A 20624-nucleotide genomic window follows, 5' to 3' on the forward strand; every position below is an offset into this window, starting at 1 on the left:
GATCACTAAAATTCTCATTTCTTTTTCAAACTAATTATTACTGAGCCACAAATTATTTTTTCCTAATGAAATTGAAGTGTTTTAACAAATCTGTATATTTAATACATACAAATTTCTATTAATTTCATCTTAAGATATTTTGCCTCTAGATCTTTTTAGTTAATTGGCTATTGAGCTATTTTTTAAGCTATTAAGTTCTGCTTTGTATAATCCACAAACTTCCATTCAAATAGAAATTGTTTGCTATTTTGTGTTTGGAATGCTTATAAAGCTACATTTGCTATGTTGCTTTTCTGGCTATTCAACAAATTTCACATTCACAATACTCAAACCATTGGATATTTTAAGTATTTCAAATATTATTTGAATTAATGAAAGCACCTATTAGTGTTACTCAAATGTTTTTGGGTTAATAAAATATTCTTTACCTGATTTCTGGGAACATTGGAGCAAGGGTCTTTGAAATTGTCTTTTCAAACAAAGAGAAAAAGAGATTGTCAGCAATGTAGTATCTTGTAGAGGCTGTATATGCATAGTATATATATCATTTCTAAATACTGAGAAGAAAAAAACACTTTGCCATAATACTGTTTAACAGGTGCTAGGGATAGGTGAAAGATGATGTAAATTTTGCAGTTCTTAAGAAGTAAAAACATACATGAAACAGTAGTGATTAATAGACAGTATGGAATTAAAATTTCAATATGAGGCAGCATTGTGAGGTAATGAAAAAAAGTACACTAGACTGGGTTGGAATACTCTCCCTGCTACTTTTTTATTATGAACTTGGGCAAATACACAAAATTTGGCTCTGAATTTTCTGAAGTGATTCTCGATGACTTTTTGCAACTCTGCCTCATTTAAATGTCACATCCATGCCCAAATTGAGATATCACCCTGTGTCATTGGTCCTCTTCAAAAAAACAAAGGATAAACATGTAACTCTGAATAAGTACTTAGGTATACCCAAGTAGTTTGTCTACTAAGTCAAAATTCATTTGCCCATGCTTATAGATATTGATTGATTGGAATGAAGCTGATCAAGTTTGTTTCAGAAGGGGCTCCTAGATGGCGTGATGTATAGAGTACTGGCCCTGAAGTCATGAGGACCTGAATTCAAATTCAGCTATGTGAACCTGAACAAGTCACTTAATCCCAATTGTGTCCTCCTTCCCCCACAAAAAAAGTTTGTTTCAGAAGGTTCTTTGCTAAATATGTGTGTCTGATGTATACATATGTATGTGTATACATACATATTTTATTTACATATACACATAATGTGTGTGTGAATACATATATATATATTGGCATAATTTAGGAGCATCCTCAATTTCTAATTTTTTCAATGGAATGCTGAAAAATTGAGGTTATAAAATTCTACACTTAGTGGTCTCTATTGATGAAACTTTTTTTTTTATTAAAAATTTTTATTTTTCAAAACATATGCATAGACAATTCTTCAACATTAGCCCTTACAAAAAGCCTGTGTTCTGATTTCCTCCCCCCTTCTCCCATACCCTCCCCTAATTGGCATATAGTCCAATATATGTTAAACAGGGTAAAATATACATGTTAAATCCAATATATGTGTACATATTTATACAATTATTGTGCCATACAAGAAAAAAAGAGAAGCAAAATAAAATGGAAGTAAAAAACAACAAAAAAGAGTGAAAATGCTATATTGTGAACCACACTCAGTTCCCATAGTCCTCTCTCTGGGTATAGCTGTCTCTCTCCTTCACTGAACAATTGGAACTGGTTTGAATGGATGAAACAGTCTCTTAAAGCACATCAATTTGCTTTAAGAAATCAGACTAGAGAGAGGTCAGTGAGAACTGGAGCACTGGTCTTCAAACTTTTTGTTTGTGCACTCTATTAGTAAAACAAATTTATAATACCTAATAGGTATCAATCATATACTATAATTCTAATGTGTACATTATAAAACACAAAGTAGAAAATTTTAAAAGGATGATGTTTTGTTTAGATCATGTACTTAGTAGCTCTATGATAATAGAACATGAAATACTTATAGGTTATTCAACAGTTTCATAGGGCATATTTGATTCTTAAGTATTTTATTGAATTCACTTCTGAATCTATCTGGGCAGAAGAACCAGAAGTTTTGTGTGTTTTTTTTTCCCTTTGTAAGTTCCTTGATGTCTTGCATAGTTTTTCTAGCTGGACTGAGTGGTTTTGGATATTTCAACATCTATGTCATTTTATTCTGTCATTTTATTTGTCCTTATTCGTCACCTTTTGTATACCTCTTCTTTTCCCTCATTACTACTTTTAATATTTCCAGTCCCTCACTACTTTTTTAGGCCTGGATTATTCCTACCAATGTTCTAAACCAACCAATCATTTCATACTTCCTAAATGATTTCCAGCCTCAATTCTCCATAGAAGTTGATCTAAATATTTTCTTTTTTATTCAAGCTTCATACTTATCCTTCTTTCTTCTTGCTCAGCTAAACACTTTGATTCTTTTTTAGTAAATTGAGACTATTCCCTAAGAGCTTCCTCTTCTTTTGTAATTTATTAATTTTGCACGTCTGAAAGAGAAATATTGATTTTTGCCTACAATTCATTTCTCACTTATTGTCCATTTTTATTATCTTTTCTCCTAAAGTGTTCAGATACTTTGACATTTTGTCCCTATTTAATACCAATTTAAAGAAATTGTTGTTTCCTCTCCATCATTATCATTGTTTGGCTATATCAGAAATTGATGTGCCTGCTTTTTTTGTATTGAGCATAATAAAATTTATTACATTCTTTGTTTTTAAATGTACTTTTTAATAAATTATTAGATTTTTTTGATCCATTTTATGATATGATTTTTTTTCCTTCTGTTACATCTGTTTTTTTTTTTGTTGTTGTTTGTTTCTTTTCTTTTTTTTTTTTTAATTTAAAAAAAATTATCACTAGTTACTTATGAGCAGCTAGGTGGTGCAGTGCCATCAGACCAGGAATCAGAAAGACTTAATCTAAGTTCAAAGTTGGCCTTAGATATTTTATTAGCTGTATGACTCAAGGCAGGTAGCTTAACTCTGTTTGTCTTGGTTTTCTCATCTATAAAATGAGCTAGAAAATAAATGGCAAATCACACCAGTATCTTTACCCCCAAAAAATGGGGTCATGAGGAATTGTACGTGATTGAACAACAATAAAATATTACTTAGCTTGTTTTATTTTAAAGGATCCAATCTCTACTGCTTCTTTTCTCCAAAATCAATCTTTTCCCCATACTCTGCTTTCTATTTCTTGATTAGTGTTAGGATTCTTAAAGATGTTATGGGCCAGAATTTGAGACAAGATAATCTTTTTGGTTTAAACCTTTAAAGGAGTTCAAACCTTTGAGGGAGTTTGCACCTTTAAAGGAGTTTGCTCATTGGTTCTGTAAGGAGTTCCCACAAGCCCATGGAGTACCCACAAGCCCATTCTCTGGGAGGATATAAGGAGCCAACATTGAGTCTAGCAGCGTCAATCTGATGTGAGTCAAGGGGAGAACTTTGGGGAAGCTCGAGGAGATTCAGAGCCAAGATTCAGTGAGGAGATTTGCAAGTCCAGCAGATTCACAAGTCTAAAGAAAAAGTCTCATGGACTTCTGGGAGATTCACATCTAGGATTGAATTCTGAAAAACCCACAATCCCACACTCTTGGAGGCAGAGTCTGATTTATTCCCACATCTACCTTCATACTGGCTAGAGGCTTGGAATTCAGAGGGAGCTAGAGACTGAAGCTGGCTGGTGACATTCCAATAAGAGCTATTATTAAAGCTAGTCCAGGAAAAGATTCAAGACTTTGAAGGACACAATAAAGGATCCGGATTTTAACTCCTGGATGGTTTTGGGATTACTGAACTGGAACTAAAGCCAAGGCTGTTCCCAGAAGCGCCTAAAGAAACCTGCCTCCCAGAGAACGATTGACAATATAGAGAAACAGAACATTATATTTTGGCGCCCAGCGTGGGGCAAAGACTTTTGCTTATCCTCACTCTGGCTGATTCTGAGCCCTTCAGGGAGCTAGCCTGGACTTCACAGATTAGTTTTGGCTTCTTTACTTTAATCAAAGATATGTGGAGAGGAGAAACTTGCCAGTATCAGGAGACAGATCGTACTCATTATGGAAGTTAGATTATCCCCAGATAAAAGTGTTGAATCTTCCTAGATCCTTACTTTTCCAGTCCCAGAACTTGTCAGTATATTATTTAGACTTACCTTTTTTTAGTAAGATTAAAGTTCATACTGCTTCTTTGAATAATCTTACCCTGTGATTTTGAAAAATACTCTGTCACTTCTTTTTCCTTTCATCTCTGCCCCTAGGGGACTCTGCCAGAACACCCAAACCCCAAACTGTTGCCTCTTTGTTCCCTCAGAGATCTTGAGGCAAGCTTTGATACATTACAATATGTTAGCACTGGTTTAAGGAGAAGAAAAAAAAGAAAATGAATGGAAAAAGCAAAATACTCTGTACTTAAAAATTCCTCTAAAGTATTAGATATTTTCCTTGGAAGATTCATTCAAGTTTTCTAAATACTGCTTACATTTACTCTCTTAACTCATATTTATAGCTCTAATGAGAGCCTGTCTCCAAATTTCAAAATGTGTATTAGACATTTTTCCCTTTGAAGTCTAGGCAGTTTTAATTGAAAGTAAATATATCTTCCTCCAAAGCCAACTTGCCCTCCTAACTTTCTTGTTTCTTTTAAAGACATCACTGTTGACTCTAGTCACCTCAACCTAAAAATTTTAAAACCTAAAATCTTTAACTCATATTGATGCTTCATGTCTTTCATTTATTTGCTTTTCCAAAAATATTTATTGACTTTTTTCTCTAGCCACAGTAATGTACAGGTAATAGATGGGACAAAAAAGAATTATAATAAGCATCAATTCTTTTATCTTTAGACTAATATTAAATTTCATGGTCCATGTAGTGAATCTTACTCATTCAGGGTTCTTGCCTTCAGTTGAGCAGATGGCATGTTGTGTTCTCTGTTTAATATTTGATTTCTTTTTTCTTTAGATGACAGTTGGAAAATAAAAGGCAGAGACCCATCTTTGGTGGTAGCTTTCATCTGTAAGGTAAATTCTGCTTTATTCAGAGCTTTTTTTTTGACCTCTAGTAACTATTAAATGAAATTCCTACTCAAATTCTTACTAGATGGTAGTTATGATGTTGATGTGCTTGAGATTCATTAGTACCTAGAACATTTTTTTTCCCTCAATAATTTGATGAAAAAGAACTGCAGATAATTTTTATGAGAAAAGAAAACAAATGCCCTCAAAAACCTTAAGAACATAAAAGAATATGAAAAGCTCCATTAGAACCTTTTCTTTTAGTTCTGTAAGTCTTGTAATTTTAATCCTACAGAATACAGTTTTTCTTTATAAACAGTGTTATCAGTGTGGTTTGGTTCTAGGGATTAGCCTGAGGATCTAAGAAACTAGGAATCTAACAACTACTAAGAACTTTTAAATAATAGACATTATTACTACCCTGACTTTCCCCCCAAAAATTATTATTTAAGTTTTGAATTCCAGATTCTCTACCTCCTCATCCCTTTCCTTCTCATTCATTTGTAATTGTGGAATCATGTAAAATGTATTTCCATATTTGCCAGGTCATCAAAAAAAGCAAAAAAGAAAATTATATTTTAGTTTGCATTCAGAGTTTATTAGTTCTCTCTCTGGAGGTGGAGAGCATTTTTTTATCATGAATCTTTTGGAATTGTGTTGGATTTATATTGATCAGAATAGCCAAATCTTTTACAGTTGATCTTCATTACTGCAGTGCTTTAACCATGCACGATAAATGATCTCCTGGTTCTTCTTACCTTACTTTGTATCAGTTCATAGAAATTTTGCAATTTTATTTTTTCTGAAAACACTTCTTTTCAGTTCTTATAATAGTACTTCATCACAATCATATACCACAACTTGTTCATCATTTCCTAATTGATGAATTCTTTGTCACCTTATATCAATGTTTTTGTACCGTTGACTGATTTGATCTCCTATTGTCCAAGAGACTCTCAAAAGTCTTCTTTAGCATCACAATTTGAAAGGTGATTTTTGTGCTGCTCAGTTTTTCTTAATGTCTTAAATCTTGTGGTTATATTTTACTACTGAAACTTGGCTATAAAGACCTTTACCAGCAAGGTGATATTTCTGCTTTTTAGCATGTCTGCAGTCACTGTCTGCCATGAACTTTGAACCCAAGAATATAAAATCTATCACTGCTTCCATTTCTTCTCCCTTCATTTCCCAGGCAGTGATGGGCCCAGTTGCCAAGATTTTAGTTTTTTTGATGTTAAGTGTCAAGCTGGCTTTTGCATTATCCTCTCTTATTCTCATAAAAAGGTTTCTTAACTGTTCTTTATTTTCTACCATCAGAGTGATACAATCTGCATGTGAGATTGTTGATAATATCTTTTAGTAAAATTTAGTTTCTCTTATTATCAATCTTCATTAGGACTATTTTTGTTTTGTTTTTGACTAAGGTCACGATTATTAATCCTGCCTTTTTTACTTCTGCTGAAGCATTATAGATTCTGCTGTTAGCCATTAATTTAACTAAGTATGTGTGTTTTTATTTTAAGCATGAATCTTATAAATAACATTGTTAAGATTCTGGTTTCTGATCATTTCGCAACCTACTTCTGTTTTATTGGTGAGCTCATCCATTCACAATTATGATGACTAAGTAACTATTTCCCTCCACCCTGTTTTCTTGTTTGTTCTTATTTCTCCTCTTCTTCTTCTTTTTTTTTAAATCCTGCTCTGTTAATCTATCCTCCCTTTTATTATTCTCTCTTCCTCACCCCAATATCTCCTATTTATCATGTAAGATAGATTTCTATAATTAGCTGTATGTATATATATTTTCTTAATTCTTTGAACCAATTCTGATGAGAGGAAGGTCCAGACATTCCCAGCCAATCCTTTCCCATTTTCCCATCCACTATAAAAACTTCCATCCATACCTCTTTTATGTGAGAAAAATTTCCCCATTCCATCTCTCTTCCCACCTTATTCCAAATCCCTCTTTCTCATGTGTTCATTTTTTGTTTTATGACATCTCAACATAATTGAGTCACACCTGTTCCTTATGTAGACTTCTTCTAATTCTGCCCTATTTTGATCAAGTTCTTAGGATTTTAATGTAAATGGTTCAACTTTACTCAGTCTTACGCTTCTCATGAGTCTTCTGTTTGAATGTCATATTTTCTATTCAGTTTTGATTTTTTTCATAAGGAATGGTTGAAAGTCCTCTATTTCATTAAATTTCCAATTTTTTTCACCTAAAGAATTATACTTAGTTTTTCTGGATAGGTATTCTTGATTGTAATCCTATCTCCTTTGTTTTTTTGAATATTCTGTTCCAAGCCTTCTGTTCCTTTTTATATGGAAGCTGCTAAAGCTTGTTTGATTTTTACTCTGGCTCCATGATATTTAATTAGATATCTTTGGTAGCTGTTCGCAGTATTTTCTTCTTGGCCTAATTGCTCTAGAATTTAGCTATAATATTCCCTCATTTTGGAATCTCTTTTAGGAGGTGATCTGTGAATTCTTTCAATTTCTGTTTTACCCTCAGGATCTAAGATTTTCTTTAGTAATTTCATGTAAGGATCCTGTTTGGATCATGACTTTCAGGTAGTCCAATAGTCTTTTTAAAAAGTTCTTAAATAGTTCTCTCCTGAATTTATTTTCCAAATTAATTGTTTTTTCAACAAGCTGTTTCATTCATTCCATAACTTAACATTTATTTTTTCAATTTTTAAACTTTATTTTGTTGTTTTTTGATGTCTCCAGTTATTAACTTGAATTTACTCAATCCTAATTTTTCTAATTATTTTATTTATTTAATATTTTTATTTTCCCCCTTACATGTAAAACAAATTTTTTTATTTTTTAAAACTTTTGAGTTGTAGATTCTCTCTCTTCCTTCCCACCTTACCCCCCATTGAGAAAGCACATATGAAATTATATAAAGTATTTCCATAAAAGTCATGTTGTGAAAGTAAAAGTATGCTTCAGTTTGTATTCAGACTAGTTTGTTCTTTCTTTGGGTATGGATAGCATTTTTCATTATAATTCCTTCAGAGTAGTCTTGGATGGAGTGTTGCTGAGAATAGCAAAGTCATTCACACAGCATTGCTATTACTTTGTGTAGTACATTTCATTTTTCTTGAGTTCATGGTGGATTTTCCAGCTTTTTCTGAGAGCTTCCCTGCTCATCATTTTCTAAAAAAAAAAATAATAATGTTCCATTATTATCACATACCACAATTTATTTAGCCATTCCCCAATTGATGAGCATCCCCTCAATTTCTAATTCTTTGCCCTGAAAAAAGAGAACTATTAATATTAACCCTCTTTCCTTCCTTCCTTCCTTCCTTCCTTCCTTTCTTCCTTCCTTCCTTCCTTCCTTCTTTTCCTTCCTTCCTTCCTTCCTTCTTTTCCTTCCTTCCTTCCTTCCTTCTTTTCCTTCGTTCCTTTCCTTCCTTCCTTCCTTTCCTTCCTTCTTTTCCTTCCTTCCTTTCTTTCCTCCTTCCTTCCTTTCCTTCCTTCCTTCCTTTCTTCCTTCCTTCCTTCCTTCCTTCGTCTTTAGGAATTCATGCCTAGTTGTGATGTTAGGTTAAACCCTTTGGGCATAGATCATATCTTTTGTTCATTTATAAATTGGGAAATGACTTTTCTTGTTGCACGTTAAGTATTGGATTCCGAAGGTATAAGTAACCTGGGTAGATAGACAATAGTGCTAACAGTTTACATTCACTTCCCAGTGTTCCTTCTCTGGGTGTAGTTGTTTCTGTCCATCATTGATCAGCTGGAAGTGAGTTGGATCTTCTTTATGTTGAAGATATCCACTTCCATCAGAATATATCTTCATACAGTATTGTTGTTGAAGTGTACAGTGATCTTCTGGTTCTGCTCATTTCACTCAGCATCAGTTCATGCAAGTCTCTCCAAGCCTTTCTGAATTCATCCTGCTGGTCATTTCTTACTGAGCAATAATATTCTATAACATTCATATACCATAATTTACCCAACCATTCTCCAATTGATGGACATCCATTCATTTTCCAGTTTCTAGCCACTACAAAAAGGGCTGTTACAAACATTTTGGCACATACAGGTCCCTTTCCCTTCTTTAGTATTTCCTTGGGATATAAGCCCAGTAGTAGCACTGCTGGATCAAAGGGTATGCACAGTTTGATAACTTTTTGGGCATAATTCCAGATTGCTCTCCAGAATGGTTGGATTCTTTCGCAACTCCACCAACAATGTATTAGTGTCCCAGTTTTCCCACATCCCCTCTTACATTCATCATTATTTGTTCCTGTCTTCTTAGCCAATCTTAACAGGTGTGTAGTGGTATCTCAGAGTTGTCTTAATTTGCATTTCTCTGATCAGTAGTGATTTGGAGCACTCTTTCATATGAGTGGATATAGTTTCAATTTCATTATCTGAGAATTGTCTGTTTATATCCTTTGGTGCATACTTTTAGATACTCATCTCCTCTAGTCTAGCTTCAAACTATATTTGTTTTGGAAATATTGTCCCTACTTAGTTGTAGTTATTTGTGCATTCTGGGAAATACATGTATGGCTCTCCTATGAATAGGGTGCATGAGTTCTGTGACTCGAACCTATTAGACTTGTAGCACAGAACAAAGAATTTTAAAGATGGCCAGTGTAGGGTAATCCACTTATTACTGAAACAGACTTTCCATTTCCATTTTTGGGTGTCTTTAATTGTTAGGAAGTGATCTGTATTGTGTAGCTTCAATCATTGCTTATTTTTTACTTCTGAAGGCCAGTAGACTAAAGTCTGTGCCCAATTCTGCATGGTAACACTTCAAATAAACATAGTGTCCCATTCGAACCTTTTTTTTTTCAAGTTAAATTTAACCAGTTTCTTCAGCCAGTCTTCTGGCAGAGGGATGTATGCCTCTTCCCCTTCCTGATTGCTATTTTCAGGATCATCTATAGTTTTTCACTGCCCTTCTCATTCACTGGTGCCCACAACTAAATATATTATCATTGTGGTCTCACCAGGGCAGGACAAAAACAGACCATCCACTGGAAACTCCATCTCTGCATATAGTTCAAAATCAAATTATCTTTCTTAACTGGCATATTGATCTTGAAAGGTTTTTTCCAAACTTCTGTCTGATGGAATTTTCCCTGTTCTTGTTCTTAAGAAGTTTATTTTATTTATTTTAAATTTTTAAAATAGTTTTTATTTACAAGATGTATGCATGGGTAATTTTACAACATTGACAATTGCCAAACTTTTGTTCTAATTTTTCCCCTCCTTCCCTCCCCCCCATGGCAGGTTGGCCAATACATGTTAAATATGTTAAAGTATAAATTAAATACAATATATGTATATATGTCCAAATAGTTGTTTTGCTGTACAAAAAGAATCAGACTTTGAAGTAGTATACAATTAGCCTGTGAAGGAAATCGAAAGTGCAGGTGGACAAAAATAGAGGGATTGGGAATTCTATGTAGTGGTTCATAGTCATCTCCCAGAGTTCTTTTGCTGGGTGTAGCTGGTTCAGTTCATTACTGCTCTATTGGAACTGATTTGGTTCATCTCATTGTTGGCGATGGCCACATCCATCAGAATTGATCATCATATAGTATTGTTATTGAAGTATACAATGATCTCCTGGTCCTGCTCATTTCACTCAGCATCAGTTGGGAAGTTTATTTTTTTAACACAAGTGCCAGGTTAGCATTAATTGGACCATTAATGTTATTCTTGGAGTATACATACAGTTAGTTTCAAGTCTACATAATGATATTTGATAATTCATCTTTCTTTTTTAATACGATTATTATATATTAGCAGAGGTTTTGCTAAAATCTAGGTAAATTAGTTTTCAGTTATGTTTTATATAAAAAAGAATTGCTAGATTGCTAAACATTTGTGGATAGGCATATGTCTAAAGCATAAATTTGATTCCTTGACTATTGAATTTTATAACGACAAAAGTAATTTCCCAATATCTGATTATTCTTATGAACTGGAAATGATTTCTGTCTCAGTGATTGCATAGCTTTGTGTAGATTTGCTAAGTAAAATAACCTAAGTATTAATTTTTGTGAGAGAGCAAAGTCCTTTTGGAAAAAGAAATCAAAATCTATTAACTAACATTTAGAGACTTTAAATAATTTTTTTTTAAAATAGAAAAATAGGCCCCCATTTCCTTTCTATCTCCTTTCTCCTACCCCATTTGATAAAAAAAAAAAAAAAAAAAAAAAAAAAAAAAAAAAAAAAAAAAAACAGATTTCCACATTATTCATGTTTCTTCCCCACTCTTCTCAACATGTTGCATTCTGAGTCTTTCATCCCTATCAGGAAGTGGGTATTATGTTTCTTGTAAGTCTTCAGGAATCATGGTTGAGCATTAGACTTATCAAAGTTGTTTGTTTTTAATGCTGTTGTCATATAGATTATTCTCCTGATTCTGTTCACTTCACTGCAGCAATTCATATTAAGCCTTCATCATTTCTTCTAACACAAGAGTGTCCAATTTGTAAACCTTCCCTGATTTATGGGTGTCCTCTCAGTTTCCAGTTAATTGCTATTTCAAAAAGAGTTATAAATATTTTTGTACATCCTTTAGAATTTGTTTTGCATAGAACAGATTCCTCCCTTAATCTCCCTTTCCTCTTATTCTCCCTTTTCTTCTTTCCCTGTTGAGTGAAATGCATTTCTGTACTCAACTCTGTGTTTGTGTATGTTATGTATATGTGTATGCACATATGCACATGTGCTTTCCTTCTTTGACCAGTTCAAATGAAAGTGAAGTTCAAATGTCATCTGCTTCTTCTCTCCATCCCCCTCTTTAGTGTATTCCTATTTTCCCTTCTATTTCAGTTCTTTTTTTTTTTTTTTTTTTTTTTAAGATCAACAAGTCTAAAATAGTACAGCTTTGCCCAGAGTGACAGAACTATAGTTACCTTTGGTTTGGGATTCCATCCCTGTTTACTCCTTTGCAGGATTGAAAGTGATATAAGCTAAAACTGAGACTCCGCTCTTTTTCTGGGATCTGAGCTTCAGAGCTGCTGCTTTCTTCTAATTTCCTTGCTTACTTGTTCATTACATTGCCTCCTCTCCATGACTGTTTCTCACCCTTGAATGTTATTCCTAGATTCAGATTTCCCTTCTCAATTTAGCCTGGATCTACTATCCAAAACTGAGATAGAGTTGCTGTTTGGCATGTGTTTATCCTTAGTTTAATCTTTATGCTATGTCAGTGTAAAATCTACAATTTTTTCCTTCACTGGAATGTTCTACTCCTGGCCAGACTCTGTCCCCCTCTTCTGCAGACTCTTTCCTTTCTTCTTTCCTCTCAGGTCCTAATATTTTTATGGTCTGATATGTTTTCTAGACTTGTTTATATTATTTCCTGGGGACAGGGAAGAAATCTGGGGAAGGATGAGGAATGGGTTTTGAAGTTTGCTATACTTCTTGTTGCTATTTTCAGACTAAATTTAATGACATAAAATTCAAACATTCATGTCTCTGAATTTAAAAAAAAAAAAAAGTATGTCCTATATTCCAAGACTGGATTTTTTTCTAACAATTGATTAAAAGCAAGTCTTCCTGGTTTTTCATTTTTCATATTCATCTTTTATTTGCAGCTTCACATGAAACAAGGAAGTTTTTTGGTGCTTAAAGCAAAAGAGTTGGGGCTTCCAGTGTAAGTAGGGGTGGGGAGGCATATGACACGGGGAGCATATTCTGGGCATTTATTTGTAGAACTAACTAGATCTAACATGGAAGTTTTGTTTTTTATCTTTAGTGGTACATCTGCCATTGCACCTATAATTGCTGCTGTGAAGGCTGGAAAAAGTGTCACATATGAAGGAAGAAAGGTAAGGTTTGGGATTTTATGAGCTCTGAGCAAAGACCTTATTTATGGTAAGTTTGGACAGTTAACATTTTTTTCACTCAATCCTGTGATATAAAAGAATATGTTATCTATATTTTTGTTACTGCTCACCCATCTGTGACCAGTTTGGTTAATATACTACAGGTGTTATATTAAGTATTTATTGGTTGAGTTATTTTTCCTTCCTCATTTTTAGTAAAGTTGAATAGAAGTTGTAATTGGGTAAATATCCAGTCATCTACTCATAAGTAATTCTAGTGAAATTACATTTTGCCTGAGGAATTATAATTCTAGATCCATACTCTGGGGTGGAGATTTCCAGGCAAGTGGGAAGTTGCTGCCAATGGGATTAAGGTATATAAAGGTATAGTTACATCAAACTGACTTGAAAGGTCAGATATGTAAAGACTCCAAAAAAATGCAGCCATCTGAGCCCTACTAAGCTCTAAGCTTCAAACTCTTCAGGTATAATAGTTGTAAATTGTTGATACTTTTAGGATTAAGCTACTAGATAGGTAGAAAAGATTTACAAACTTAATAGAGAAAACATGTAGATCTTTATAGAATAAAGAAGTGATTTTTCATGAAGCTAATTTTATTTTCTTGTGTATCTCAACTGAAATATTTCTTTTTATTCATTCATCCATTCATTTATTTATTTATCTATCTATCTATCTATCTATCTATCTATCTATTTATTTATTTATTTATTTTTATTCATTTTTCCAAATTATCCCTTCCCTCTCTCCACTCCCTCCCCCCGATGGCAGGTAATCCCATACATTTTACATGTGTTACAATATAACCTAGATACAATATATGTGTATAAATACCTTTTCTTGTTGCACATTAATTATTAGCTTCCGAAGGTATAAGTAACCTGGGTAGATAGACAGTAGTGCTAACAATTTACATTCGCTTCCCATCAACTGAAATATTTCTAAACTCTACAAGTAGTATATTAGACAAGGCTGTTTTTTATAGTATCATGGAAGCTGAGTTGAAGATTTTTGAATTATTGGCTTTTGAGGGTTGTATATCAGTCCATATTTCTTCTTAAAATATTTTCAAACCAAATTCCCCTTGTTGTTGTTTTATTGTTATTTTATAGATTTTGCCAGAGGAGGTTTGCAGCCCTCCAGATCCCGGCTCTGTTTTTATTGTGGTGGAATGTCCTGACCAGGGATTTGTAGAGCCGATCTGTGAAAATGACACCTTCCAGAGGTATGGATATCTCTGGTCTTAGCTGAATGAGAAACTACATTGGGTTTATACAATACCAAATGCAAATTGTTTTTTTTTTTGTTTGTTTGTTTTTTGCTTTTTGTTTTTTTGACCCAGCCTATGATTTCATCAATCTCCTAAATGAAGAAACTTTCTATAAAGATCAATAACTTTTCTGCAGCTTGTGTCCTTCAGAGAGTTCAGGGACACTGAGAGATTAAGAAAGTAGCCTCCATTATAGGCAGTACTTGAATCTGAGCTTCGACTTCAAGGACAACTGTGTATTCACCATGCCCTGCTGCAGCATCACAGATTAATCCTTTTTTAAGGATTATAGAAATGATTGCCTTTGTTTCAAGAGATCCGTTATCCAAGATAGTTAAAAACAAAAACAAACAGAAAAACAAAAAAACTTTTTTTTTTAACCTTATCTAAGGGAACTTTTTAAAATATCTGTTGAAAAACTGAGATTAAGAAAAAATCCTCTGTCAGAATTAGAAAGGTAATAATCATCTTTACTTGAGATTTTAGTATATGGTATGTATTTAAAATAGTAATAGAAAACCATAGATTCTTATCTGTTGTAGTGGACTAGAAATTCGAATGTTGACTATAGAACAGACATTTTAAAAGAACTGTTAGATTCTTTTTTGGGTTTACAATCTGATACTTGCCTATGAGGAAACTCAAAGAATTAATGTCACTTGTGTTGGCCTGATAAAAGCATGATGTTTAAGTGATTTATGGATCTAATAAAACCAGGTTTTGGAACTGGTTTCTTGAACAGATTATCTATTTAACAGTTACTACTAGATTTGTTCAAGTAGAAAAGTAGAATTTCTATTCTACTCTGTACCTTTCTTGTATTTGTGGTTATGAGGAAGAAGAATGCTTATAGCATTGACTTGTTCCTTCTTAGACCCATTTTGTAGACTCACCCACCAAGTTTTCATTCAAAAGAAGGGATTCACTTAAGATAAACTCTTTGAAAATCATAAAGTTGGAGAACTTAGGGAAAAGGCCAGTGGATACAGAAGAGAATTTTTTGTAGGAGACAGTGTCCTTTTTAGGGAAACTTCCTGGGTTCTACTTGGCATCTATTTAACCACATTTAGATGCTATGACAGCAAAAATCTCTGCTAGGTACTAGGTAGCAAGATTGACTCATCAGCTACTTCACTCCCAATTGAGTGCTATACATGTTTGTTATACAGTTTTCATTTAATTATTATTAATTTCAGGTATCAAGAGGAAAAGGCTGAGGCTCATGTGGCTGTTGTTGTTCACATGACTCCAGAATCAATATTGAAGGATAATAGATACCAGCAGTGGATGGAAAGGTATGTGGCAAGACACAGCTAAGTAGTTTTTGTGTGCTGTAAGAGACATGAGCAGTAATCTGATCTAACCAGCTAATTTTTTTTTTTATTTGGAAACAAACCTAGAGAAATTAATAGTATAATAATACGTACAGAAATGCGTATTTATATATTTTTAATTTGACCTATATCTATCTTTTTGTGGTGTGATAGTAATTTGCCCAAGAATTTAAACAAATATGAGTAGAAAATACACACACACACACACACTTACACATTTACACACTTACATATATACACCTCACTATGTAAAATATTTTTTATATAATGTGAATTTGCCTACACTTAGATTAAGGAGGGAAGGAGGCAGAAAGAAGGTCAAATGCCTGTGGAAAGATGGAGCCAGCATATGGTTCAAAAACAAGTAGGAACTGAGGACAGGAAGCAAGAGCAGGAGAAGAAGCAAGTGGATATTGGGCCTGGAGGGCCATGTGAGCGCCTAGACAGAACCAAAAGAAGGAATACATAGGGGACAGATACATTGGAGGCTAGTTCAGACACTGATAAGAGAGGCTGTCCATCAGGAGGGGAGCAGGGACAGATAGTATTTGAGTGCAGTTGGAGGAAAGGTGGGCGCAAGTTGGTTAGAGTGAGGAAAAGGTCTCCTTTTTCAGCACTGGAAATCACAAGCTAAGCCCCCAATCCAGCTGTGGTGTTGGTCTCTCTGTGCTTTTGTTGTTTTGCTTTAACTTGGAGGTTTGGGCTTGTTTGGTTTTGTAGAGTCTGTTCTTGGTTGCAGAGTAGGAGGCCGAGAGCAGTGAGCCAAGGAACAGGAGGAGTAAAGAGAGAGCACAGTCCTAATTGTATGGTAAAGTTAATATAGTTTTTTTTTTTTTTGAATGCAGATTTTCTTCAGAATTCTTTATGTAAAGTCTAGTTTATGTAATGTGAATTTATGTGAAATAAGAACTGTCTATGTGGGTATATATATGTGTATATATATTTTAAAAATATCTTCATTTTCTAATGTTTTACTTTTCCCCTCTTTATACTTACAAACTGCCCTTTGTAACAAAGAATGAAGGAAAAAAATTGTTTTGGCAAAATTAACCATCTGTGTTGATTACATACATAGGAAATCTTCACTACTACATATCCAACAAGTCTCCTGCCTATGCTTAAATGAGAATCCTCCAAACCTTTTTATTCTTTTTTTTTTTTTTTGCACATATCAAATTATTAAGGTTTTTTTGTTTTGTTTTGTTTTCCTGATGTTAAGCCTAAATTTGCATTTCTGGATCTTGGCTCTGTTGTTCCTGCTTGGCCAAACAAAAAAAGTCCAATCCTTCTATGTGGATTTAGATATTTAAAAATAGCTCTTTTCTTCTTCAGATTTAATATGCTTAATTCTTTGAACTAATACTCATATGAAATTAATTCAGTGTCATTCATTATTCTGGTTGCTCTCTTCTGGGTGCTTTTTAAAAGTTGTCCTTTTCTTAAATTATGATTCCTTGGAATTGAACACACTACACCAAATGAAGTTTGCTGAAGGCAGAGTACAGAGATGATCACCCCAAATTATGTTAGCTTTTTTGGCTGCCAATTACACTGTTGATTTGGATTGAACAGTTGGTTAAAACTCATGCATCTTTTTCGGACAAATGTTGCTTCCCTTATAGTCTTATGAAATTTTTTTTATGTAAAAGACTTATCCCTTTGCTGTTATAGATTTTTTCCAGTTCTCTAGCCTGTTAGAATTTTATCCATTGTGTGAATTAAACTTCTCAACTTCAAATTTAATAAGTATGATCTAAATTATTGTTCAACATAATCAACATGGGGCCAAGTATGCATGCCAGGAGTCCTCCATGGGAGACCTCCTATCTGATTGACATAGAACCATTTCTGACAGGTATGAGGTAGTGCTTCAGAATTGTTTTAATTTGTTTATCTCTAATCAATAGTGATTTAGGGCATTTTTTTTCCCCCACAAGTATAGATAGCTTTCATCTTTTCTTTTGAAAATTTATTGTTCTTATCCTCTGGTAATTTATAATTGGGTAATGGTGTATATATTTATATATTTATAAAACTTTGAGAAAAGAAGCCTTTATCGGAGAAATTTCTGTAAGATTTTTTGACATTAATACATTTAGCAAAATATAATGAGAGAAGTCTATTCTATTATGTTAATAACTCATTATTAATTTGTGATCCATCTTTTTCCTCTTATTTGTAAGACCCCATTCCTAAAATGTTCATTTAATCTCTGACAAGCATTACTAAGTTGTGATGTGATTACCCCATCTAATTGGAACACCTGATTTTTTTAAATTCAGTAGTATTTTATTTTTCCAATTACATGTAAAAATAGTTTTCAACATTCATTTTGTAAGATTTTGAGTTCCAAATACTTTTTCTCCCTCTCTTCCTGAAACTCCCCAAGACAGCAAACAATTTGACAATTTATACAAGGAGAAAACTTACTATAAACATCTGGATGGAAATGGCTTCCTTTCTCCAGATTGCTTTAGGCTTTTGAATTTTATGATCAAATCATGTTCTAAGCTAAAGACTTTTAGTGTACCTCCCCGCATAAATTGTGATATATATGAACTGCATGCAACCATTCTCCAATTGATGGGCATCCACTTAGTTTCCAGTTTCTGGCCACTACAAAGAGGGCTGCCACAAACATTCTTTATGCAGACTTCTTTTAACAGCCCTAATTATCATAAGCTTCTTAGGAGTTAACATATATCACCTTCCCACATTGGAATGTAAACATTAAATTTATTACATCTCTTAGGATTAATATTTCATGTTTACCTTTTAATACTTGAATCTTCTGATTGAATGTTATAGTTTATATTCACTCTATTTTTTTAAATTAGGAATGCTTAGAAGTCCTATTTCATTAAATTTTCACTTTTTACTCTTAAAGAATTATAATCAGTTTTGCTGTCTTCTTTTAATGTAGAAGCTGTTAAATCTTGTGTGGTCTGTGAATCTGCTATATTTGAATTGTTTCTTTTTGGCTGCTTGCAGTGTTTTCTCCTTTATCTGGGAGCACTGGAATTTGGTTATATTCCTGGGACTTTTTAATTTGTGGGATATCTTTCAGAAGGTGATCTATGGATTCTTTCAATTCCTATCTCATCCTCTTGTGATAGTTTTCTTTTAATTTCTTGAAATGTGACTTTTTTTTCATAATTTTGATGCAATCCTACAGATCTCAAATTAATATCTCAATCTATTTTCCTAGTCATTTGTTTTTTCCAATGACAATCTTCCCATTTTCTTTTAGTTTTTCATTTTTTGGGCTTTGTTTTATTGTATGTATTTTTTAAATGCTAATTTCCCCTTCATTATTTTCTTATATTGTAATGCTGGAGAAATTGAGGCAAAATAGAGATGAGAGTTTTAATATTTTATTTGAAAGAGAGAGAGATTGTGCTGGAACCATTCTGCCCCCAGGGCTGATGTCCACAGCATCCTGCAACAAATGTGTGCTTCCCAGGAAGTATATATATATATATATATATATATATATATATATATATATATATACTTGGCTACCAAGGCAGGGGTGGAGTCAGAGCACTGATAGTGGAAACAGACTATCAATCCGGTTCTGACAGGGTTGGGGAGGCACCAGACATTCTGATGATGTCAAAAATAGAAGGTCTTTCTCCTTATCTGGATCATCATGATTAGGAGGGATGCCCATGATTGAGCAGAACATTTAGGAACTGAGGCCAAATTCAGGGAAATTGAGTCAGGGCAATAAAAGGTAACTGTGGCACAACAATATCAACCATTCCTCTTCCCAATTTTTCCTCTACCACCCTTATTTCTTTAATACTTTCAGGAATTCTTATTAAGCTTTGTTTATATCTCTTTTCATGTTGTCTTCTTCTGAATTTGTATCTTGATCTTCCCTGCCACTGAGTATCTTTTGTTGAACAAATTCTTTCTTTTTTTATTTGCTTATTTTTCAAACTTACTGCTTCACTTTGAACTTTTTGTTAGATTGTCAATCACTGTGGGGTGGGGATCCATTGTGCCAAAGTTCAGGCTTTTTTGTGTTGTTATTTTCAGAGCTAGTTCTGGGGTCCTCAAGTTTTTGCTGCTTCCAAGGTGTTGATGTTCTTACAGAGGTGTGGTCACACCTTATACTCAGGTTACAAGGTACAAGCACTAAACACTTTTTTTGAACTGGAAGTTAATATACAAATCACCTGTGACCAACTAACAGGTGTAGGTCATTATGCAGACACTTCAGCACAGATTAATTACCCTATAGCAACATATGAGCAAATTTCTGCTGCTGCTATCAAAGCATGGGGCACTATCCCAGGAAGGAAAGAGAGAGGGGAAGCCTTCACGAAAATATAGCAAGGTCCAAATGAACCCTTTGCTGATCATGTGGGACATCTGCAGGCAGTTGTCATATGAACTATTGAAAATGCAGCAACAGAAATTATGATAAGGCAACTTGCTAAAGAAAATGCTAATGAGGTTTGTAAAAGGATTATACTAGGACTAGGACTACACAAAGATGCTCCTTTGGAGGAGATCATAAAACACTGTGCCACAGTGGGCACAAATACCTTTTATAACCAGGCTATGATGAAGACTTCCCAAGATCCAAACGTGGGAAGACAGTGTCTCTTTTGGCTAGGGACTTCCAGAGACTTGTCAATCTTTCAGTTTGGTAAAGTAGGGCATCTGAAAGTTCAATGTTGGCATAAAGACAGAGTGAGAAAACAGGGTGGGAGAACAAGACCTGATACACTATGTCCAAAATACAACAAAGGCTTCTATTGGGTGTCAGAATGGAGATTGATTCAGGGAAATGGGATGAGGGGCCCAAAGCAAAAAAATCTTGGGGCATGATGGCAACTTATGCTACATCCAGAGTCTTTAGAAATTCAGTACTCAGACATGACCAATCAGCCAAAAAGCAAATCTGATGGGAGAAAGGGATTACATAATCAATCAGCCAGGAAGCAACCTGATGGGAGAAAGGGGTTACATATAATTGGGGAGAATAGAGTTGTATGCTGCTGGGACTCCTGAGTTTTGCCCTGGAGAGGTGAAATCTGTTCCTCTCCAGCCTATGAATCCCTTGCCTCCAGGCACAGTAGGGT

General features: G+C 34.0%; 1 protein-coding gene across 1 annotated transcript in view; it reads left to right on the plus strand.

Annotated features, from left to right (window-relative positions):
• ELAC2 (elaC ribonuclease Z 2) overlaps positions 1-20624 on the plus strand; it is a 64608-nt gene that overhangs the window by 12600 nt on the left and 31384 nt on the right. Inside the window, exons 8-12 of the mRNA XM_074312023.1 lie at positions 5036-5094; positions 12675-12733; positions 12836-12908; positions 14037-14149; positions 15391-15489. Coding sequence (XP_074168124.1) covers positions 5036-5094; positions 12675-12733; positions 12836-12908; positions 14037-14149; positions 15391-15489 — 403 coding nt within the window. The remainder of the gene's footprint in view (positions 1-5035; positions 5095-12674; positions 12734-12835; positions 12909-14036; positions 14150-15390; positions 15490-20624) is intronic.

Source organism: Sminthopsis crassicaudata, chromosome 4 (assembly GCF_048593235.1).
Source record: "Sminthopsis crassicaudata isolate SCR6 chromosome 4, ASM4859323v1, whole genome shotgun sequence".
Taxonomy (NCBI): Eukaryota; Metazoa; Chordata; class Mammalia; order Dasyuromorphia; family Dasyuridae; genus Sminthopsis; species Sminthopsis crassicaudata.